Raw genomic sequence first — 8566 nt, 5'->3', positions numbered from 1 at the left:
AAGCCAGGGAGTGACTTAACCCCCACCATCCTGGAGAAGATGAGGACCGCCTTCTGCTGAAATATGCTTTCTCTGCCTTTATATGAGGCAGAACTCCCACATACTCAAGTTTATTTAAGGCTGGTGCAAACACACCCACATTACATCAGGAGCCACCTGGATTAGGGAAAGAAGGCTAGTCAGTTACAAATTTGGCAGTCTCTCCTACCTTCCCTGTAGTGACACTTCTTGCCCCTACACTCTCCAATCATAGAACCTAAGAATGGCAGCAGGGAACCTTAATGCTAAGAGCATAGTACATGGAGTCAGAAAGACCTGAGTTCAGATCCTACCTCAGACAATTACTAGCTATGTGACCTAAGGCAAGTGATTTCAAGTGTTGGGGCCTCATCTATAAAATGAGAGGGTTGGAATTGATGATCTTTAAGGTCTCTTGCAACTCTAAACCTATGATCCTATGACTTAGAGCTCAAGGGAACTTTAGAGATTATCTGATGGCGCTCACACACACTTACACACGATGGACATTTTATAGAGGAAGCTGAAGAACAAAGAAGGGGAGTGACTTTCCCAATGTCACCCAGCTTATTAGTGAAAGGGATGAGACCAAAACTTGGATCTCCTGACTCTTGAGCCAGTGTTTTTCCAACTATACTAGAGTGCTTTCACCCTTCAGCCAATCCAGTGATCTCATTCAAAAACAATTTTCTTGGTTCTGTTAGACCTGGTTGAGTGGTAGGTCAGGTTTGTACATCATGAACACATATGTGTATGTATATGGGTGTCGTGCTTATATGTGTCATAACAATCCACAAGAATGAGTACATGAGTACACATGTACATGTCACTACATATGTCAGCAGGCTTACATGTGTCATACTGAGCAATGGCACTGTATACATGAATGCACTGCACATTTTACACAAGTCAGCATGATCATATGTGTCCTACTCAGCTACAGGGGTATATACACTGGGATAAGGCTGAAGTCTATGCTGGATCCATCATTCTTCAGTTGAATCAAGCAGTTTTGGAAGTTGTCTAAGGCAATATCCATTCACTCCAAAACATCTGTTCAGTTCAAACAGATGTTCAGGCATATGGTGTTTTGTCTACATGACACCAAATATCCAGTTTGACTGGAGTTTTAGCTGAATTATTAATAACTGATTTCTCCATAAATCAGAAGTCCCTAGTCTTCAGATCAGTTGAGTTGTCAATCCAATCCATTAAGAGAAGTTTGATGTGGTCATTTGCAGATAGACCTCTTTAATATTTTGGGTCATATGGATATTTCCATCTAAACTGAAAAAAAACAAAATGGATGAAAAATGCAAATTGCCCAGATTATGACATGCAATTGAACTGGTAGCCTGACAATCTTAATTCATTCATATGAATGTACTGGATAGGTACTGAAGATGGACAATGAACTAGACCCAGAAATGTGTAGGAGGAACAAGCCAGATTGGATCAAACTGAGAAAACTGTAAAATGCTTTCAATGATACCATTATCTGCTGCTGCAAAAGTCTATTTCTTTAATATCAGTATTTCCCTGGTGAGGCTCCACAGCTACAAGTCATAGGACACCATTACTCTGTAGGAATCAAAATTTCAAATAACCCAAAAGTCAATGGAAAGACAAGTGGTAGGCATAAGCAGACTGTAACATAGAACTATGGGTAATTTATGTGGCAGAAGCGGCCTAAAAGACCTCAAAAAGGACACGTATAACAAAAAAAAGGAGGTAGACTGATCTGAGGCAGCTATGTGGCACAGTGGGCAGAGCACTAGATCTGGAGTCAGGACTAAGTTCAAATCTGGTGTTGGGCACTTACCAACTGTATGAGCCTGGGCAAGCTACTTAAAATCTGCTTGCCTCGGTTAACTCAATTGTAAAAGATAATAATAGCACCCACCTCCCAGGGAGGTTGTGAGGATCAAATGGGATAATATTGGTTAAGTACTTAGCAAAGTGCCTGACTCAAAATAGGTGCTATATAAATGTTAGCTCTTATTGTTATCATACAGCAAAAAATGAAACAAAAGAACAGCCCAGGTGCTAAATTGGTACTCTCCGAGATAATGAAAGAATCAAAGGAAGGCCTCCAAAGCATTAAATGGATTTTCTATGGAGGAACAATTTATAACCTTATGAGTCTCCTCACCTGTAAAATGAAGAAGTTAGATTAAATAATGTTTAAATTTCCTTCAGTCTCTAAGATCTGATTATCCCATAGTTTGTGGAAAGGTCTGGACAAAAATGACATTGGGAGAAAAGATATAAAGAAGTTGCAATCACACCTAGTGTAGGGAATGCTTGCACCAATGTGATCATGGACCTCCAACTCAGCCAAAAATCCTCTCCTGGTTGGGGGGAGGGGGTCAATACTTCCTATACATCCCAGCTAAAACACACACAGAGGCAGTTAGGTGGTACAGTGGAGAAAGCACTGGCCCTGGAGTCTGGAAGACCTGAGTTCAAGTCTGACCTTTGACACTTACTACTATGTGGCCTAGGGCAAGGCATTTAACCTCCATCCATCTCAATTGTCTCGTCTGAAAAATGAGGAAAATAATAGCACCTACCTCCCAGGGTTGACATTCTTCGTCCTTCATTTTCTTTTTTTTTTATTATTCGTCCTTCATTTTCAAAGAGGACCAGTGACATCATGGGGTGATGTCTCCACTTGCTCATGAATTGGATGTAAGTGAGGCACAGCTGCATAAAATCATCAGCCTCACTCTGTCTCCCAGAGTCATCAAAGTCTAGCGGCAAGACAAATGTCAAGACAAATGGTGATGGCCTGGGTTGCAGTGGATGACCTTGGTTTCTTAGATGCCTGCCCAATCTCTAAGCACTCCACAGCACCTGCTTCAGCTGCTTTCATGGCCATTGGAACAAATTGTTCTTATCCACCCATTCTGCTAGGGGAAGTCTTCACAGAATTGAGGTAGACATCCCCCTAACTCACTGATGGGTTTGAAGCCTGTCAGTTACCCTCAACCTGGTCTAGCCAGTCTGCCCAGATAGTTTTACAGGGGTAGGGTCACTTGCATGCTACAGCTTCTTGGAGCCACAGGTGAGAGTTGGGTGGCAGGTGGACACCAAAGATGGATAAGCAACCTTGAAAAGGGCTTGGCAAGCCCTCACGTCAGAGGGGCTAGTCCTCCCTAAATACTCCATACGCTCTCAAGGTTATTGTGAAGATAAAATGATATAATATTTGCAAGGCATTTTGTGGACCGGAAAAGCACTAAATAAATGCTAGTTCTTATGATTGTGTCTCTCACAAGTCTAGGATGCAGTGAAGTTGTGATGATTAATGAATATTGACTAAAAGCATGTGGGGGCCAGTTGATTAGTCACCATTTTCAAGACTTTTTAAGGCTGTGGTTCACGTGCCAAATTGTTAGGATACAAGGTAGATAATAAGGAGGAGACTAAGAGTGAGGAGATAGCCTTCCCTATCCTCCAATCACCTGTCCATTCATGCAAATTATATGCAGACACACATATACATACAGTATACATATACATACACTTATACATATATACACACATGAAGAACTAGCATGATTATCATGGCTGTCTGGATGTCATGAATGTCTGCATCAGGGAAGAACAACTGCTAAATTTACTCATTGTTTTTCAGTTAACAGTTCTATTTCCAAAGCTTATTGTCCAGGTAACATTTTCTGCTCTCACAACCTTTAGCACCACTTTTACCTTTTGTCAAAGATTGACAAGCTGAGAATTTAGCTTGGGAAGGGACTTTTTGAGGTTATCTGGTCCAACTCCCCCCCATTTGATAGATGAGGAAACAGACCCAGAGAGGTTAGGTGACCTGTCCTAGATAACACAAATAAAGTAACAGAATGGGTATTTGAACCAAAGTAGTAGATTCTTTTTTCCTAAATCCAATGAACTTCCATTACGAAACACAAATATGCCTGAACAACAGTGAGGAAATCTAAGATGTTGTAGAGACTACTTTCCTCCCTCCCCCCACCCCTCAGGACTTGTTAGCCACCCAGAAAAGCATTTTGACACACTGGTTGGGAAATAGAGCATTTAGACTCATGATAAGGTGATCATTTCTATTCTGTAAGTTAATCAATTGATCAACTAGCATTTATTTAGCACCTACTATGTGCCAGGCACAGTGCTAAGTGCAGGGGATACAAAAAGAGGCAAAAGACAGTTCTTTCACTCAAGGAGCTTACAATCTAATTGGGGGGTGAGGGGGAGGACATGATATGCAAAACAAAAACAAAGTTCCAGCCCTTAAAGAACTTACCATTGGAGGATGAGGGAGTGCGAAAATAACACATACAAATACAGGTATATGCAAAATGGATATAAAGTGATGGGAGGTCAGTGGTAGCTGGGGGATCAAGAATGGTCTTATGTAGAAGGTGGCACTTGAGCTGAGCCTTGAAAGATACTAGGGATTTTGAGACATGGCAGTGAGAAGGGGGTGCTTTCCAGGCATGAGAGACAACCAGTGCAAAGGCATGGAAATGGGAGATAAAGTACTGTATTTGAGGAATGGCAAGAAGGCTACTTTGGCTGTACTACAGTGTAGAGGGCAGTAATGTGCAATAAGACCAGAAAAGGAGATTGTAAAGAACTTTAAATGTTTATATTTGAGCTTAGAAGTAATAGGGAAAGGGTGGAAATTATTGAGCAGAGGACTGATATGGTCACATTTGAGTTTTAGAAAAATTTGGCAACTGTGTGTAGAATGGTTTGGAAGTGGATAGACAAGATAAAGAAATCAATTAGAAGCATACTGCAATGGCCCAAGTGAGAGGTATGAGGGCCTGAACTAAGGTGGTTATTGTGGGAATAGAGAATGGGGGACAGATAAAAGAAATAGTATGGAAGTAGAAATTAGAAGATTTAAGTGGAAAATGAAAGGTAAGAGAAAAAGAAATCAAAGGTGATACTGAGATTGCAAATCTGTGTGACTGGAAGGGTAATAATGTCCTTGACAGAAATAGGAAGAAAGGTGAGTCTAGGGAGAAAGATGAATTCTGTTTTGTATGATTTGAGTTTGAGATGTCTATGAACATTGGGTTTGAAATGTCTAGTAGGCAGTTGTTGATGTGGGATTGGAACTCAATAGAGAGACTGGGGCTAGAAATATAGACATGCAAGACATCAACGTAAAGATATTAATCAAATCCCTGGTAGTTGATGAGGTTATGTAGAGACAGAAGAGAAGGGCTCCAAAACAGAGCTTTGAGGTACACTAAAGTCGGGGGTTGGGATATGGATGATGAACTAGCAAAGGAAACTAAGAATGAGCAATTAGACAGGAGGAGAACCAAGAAAGAACAGTTATGAAGCCCAGAGGAAGAAAATATCCAGGAAAAGAAAAAGTGGTCACCAGTGTCTTATGCTACAGAAAGGCCAAGAAGGATGTGGATTAAGAAAAAGCAATCAGATTTGGCAATTGAGAGATCTTTGGTGACTTTGGAAAGGGAAATTTAAGTTGAGCGATGAATGATGAGCAATCCTAGCTGTAGAGGGTTTAGAAAACAGTGAGAAAAAAAGGAAGTGGAGGTAATGAGTACAAACAGGCATTTCAAGGAAGTTGGACAAGAAAGGAGAAGGGGGAAGAAATATAGAATGATAGCTTGTAGAAATAGTAAATTCTGGTGATGGTTTTTAAGGACAGAGAGGCAGGTGTTTTTAAGAAGAGGTAAAGAACCAGGGAAGAAGGTAAGATTGAAAATTGGAAAGAAAGGGGTAATAGAGGCAATCTGCTCAAGAAGATGGAAAAGGATGGTTCAAGGGTACATGTGGAAGTGTTGGGTTTGTCAAGGAGAAGGACAACTTCATCAAATATTGGAGTCAAGGAGAGAATAGACACTTGTGCCAAGGGGTTGTGAGATGAAGAGAAGAAAAGAGAGAGCTCATGACAGAAGGCTTCTATTGGCTCAGTAGAATGAGCCACAATACTTAGCTGTGAGAACTGAAGGGTTCCTTAGAGATCATCTAGTCCAACTTCGTTTTACAGATGAGGAAATTGAGGCCCAGAGGGTTGTAATTTACCTAGGATCACACACAGATTCAAAACCCAGTCCTCCGGTGAATTTTCCAAGTTTTCACTCCTGTTTCTCTAAGGTCACGGCTTCCCTTCTCACTGGAGACAGTTATTTTGCATATACCTGCCACCATTCACCAAGGGGTCCGGGGGAATCTAATTCAATTCCATCCCCACTTTGGAGAAACAAATTCCCCCTGCAGATGGGTAACCCTCCTACACAAAGGACAGCTGGGCATTAGTACCGACAGCCTGGAAGCATCTTTGTTTTCCTTTTTCCTTTTAAAATCCAGTCAGGACCTTGTGGCAGTGCACACCTGTAATCCTTCCTGTTGGAGGAGGCCGAGGCTAGCAGATTGCTTGAGCTGCAGTAAGACTAAAGCAGATCGAATGTCCCCACTAACTGCGGCACCAGTGACGGGGAAGGGCAGCGGGGTGAGAGCAGGCAGCCTAAGGAGCGGCAAACTGGTTCACGTCTGAAATGGAGGTGGTCCAATATCAGGGGTGGGATCACCATGAGTGGCACTTCCATCTTGGGCGAGATAGGGAGACCCAGTTTCAACCAATCAATTAATCGGCAAATAAATAAATAAATCTCGCTAAGGACCTCTGGGGAGGAAATTCTTCACCAACCCTACTTGGCAAGGATCTAGCTAAGCCCGGGAGGAGAAAACTACAGATGCTCTAAACCCCCTAGAGCATTCCACCAGCATGCCTTTACATCACGGAGACAAACAGGTTCTAGCAAGAACCAGAAATTGAATTCGGCTCCCTCTCTCCCCTATGGGAAAAAGAAAAAATGTAGGGACTTTTTCTTCATTAAAAACCCTCGTAATTCTAGGAACATATAATTCGGGGTGCAAAATCACAACCGCCACCTGAAAAGTGAAATTGTCAACTCCTCAACCTTTTGGTCCACTCAGACCAAAAGGACGCAGGTCCAAACCAATTTGGAGGATTTTTCCCCTCATTTGACGGATTCCCCGCCCCCAGAACCGACTGATCCAGCCAGCTGTTCCATCAAATCGCTCCAGACTAAGGAAAGCGTTCATTTTTTCATCTCCCCTTCCTCACCCTCCTGCGCAGAGCCTGTCCAGGGCAACTCATTCATGTCCCTGCGGCCGCAAGTGTCTCCTTCCCATCCCCTGTTGGCTCTCCGAGTCACCTCTGGTAGCAGTTTTCCACAAGGACCAACCCCAAATTATGAGAGAGAGAGAGAGAGAGAGAGAGAGAGAGAGAGAGAGAGAGAGAGAGAGAGAGAGAGAGAGAGAGCTTACTGACACGGATGCACTGGAGGAAGCTAACTTGAGAGCCCCGACAGTGGGGAGGGTTTTATTACACGATTTCTTTGCAAATGGAAAAATCAATTGCGAACCCAGATACCTTTGCAACCCACACCCAAATTTCCACCCTACGTCCCCATACCAAACAAAACGAACACCCCCACCTCCAAGGAAGCAACACAGTTGCTGGGTCCCTCTTCTCTACTGCCACCCACATCCGACCTTCTTTTCCCTCCTTTTCTTTCTCTTTTCAAATAACGATTGTTACAAACGATCCCCCTAGCCGCTAAGGCAGATAGGACTTTACAAGGCAACATTCCCAACGGACCGCTTGGCACTGAACAAGTCACTTAGCACCCACAGCGGGAAGCGAGCGCACCTGGGCTCTGGGTTTGCCCACACGACCACCTGAAGGATGTGCTCTTCCACCCCTGCAAGGAGGCTCAGGTCCCCTCAACCAAGACGCTCCCACCGCCCGGTTGCTGCTGCTCCTCCACCCTCAAAAAGCAATCTTCCCGGACTTCATAGGTGCCCGAGCCAGCCCGAGTGGCGCCCTCGGGCGGGGAGGGAAGGGCTCGCGCCAGGGTCCCCGGGGCGCCCTCAGTAAAGCCCCATGATGGCCGCGCCCACGTCCTTGGAGGGTCGCCTCTCCTGCACTAGAAAGTTGATCATGCTTTCTGACTTGATGAGCAGGTTGCAGCCCAGGAAGAAGATGCCGAAGATCACGGTGAGGGAGAGCACACAGAGGACTGCGATCTGCGCCACTCGCGACACCCACAGGCTCCGCTCGTCAGGGGCCAGACCCGCCGGGATCCCGTCGCTCGCCACCAGCGGGGGGGTTCCGGGACAGCAGCCCAGCCACGTGTCCAGCCCTTGGCTCTGGTTGCCGTAGGCGCCGCTTCCACCTCCGCTGCCTCCCGGTTCCAGGGCGCTCTGATTCAAGAAGGTCCAGTTCATCTGGCTCCCTAGCGCGCCCCGCCAACCGATGGGGCTCGGCTGCACGCAGTCCCTGCCTCCCGCAGACTGTCTCTTCGATGTCCCTTCTCCCATCGGCCGCCCCACGGGGCCCAGGTCTGGGCTCTGTAGGGACCCGCTGAGCCGCCAAGAGCTCGGGGAGACTTGAAGGCTGTCGGGGTGGGGGCGGGGAGGCTGGCCGGGATACTGAGGCGGAGAACAGCTCTGGGGGTGGGTGAAGAGAAAAAGAAATGGGAGGAGAACTGGCTCA

At 45.0% G+C, this 8566-nt stretch overlaps 1 protein-coding gene across 1 annotated transcript; it reads right to left on the bottom strand.

Annotated features, from left to right (window-relative positions):
* Window positions 1–7438: 7438 nt before the first annotated feature.
* RPRML (reprimo like) lies at window positions 7439–8298 on the bottom strand. Its single transcript, XM_027872625.1, has one exon. It carries the CDS (start codon window positions 8296–8298, stop codon window positions 7942–7944), a length of 357 nt encoding a protein of 118 aa, XP_027728426.1. The 3' UTR covers window positions 7439–7941.
* Between the last annotated feature and the right edge of the window lie 268 nt (window positions 8299–8566).

Source organism: Vombatus ursinus, unplaced genomic scaffold (genome assembly GCF_900497805.2).
Source record: "Vombatus ursinus unplaced genomic scaffold, bare-nosed wombat genome assembly UNPS02014801.1, whole genome shotgun sequence".
Lineage (NCBI taxonomy): Eukaryota > Metazoa > Chordata > Mammalia > Diprotodontia > Vombatidae > Vombatus > Vombatus ursinus.
Note: the sequence above shows the minus strand (reverse complement) of the source record. Positions and strands in the feature narration are given on the sequence as shown.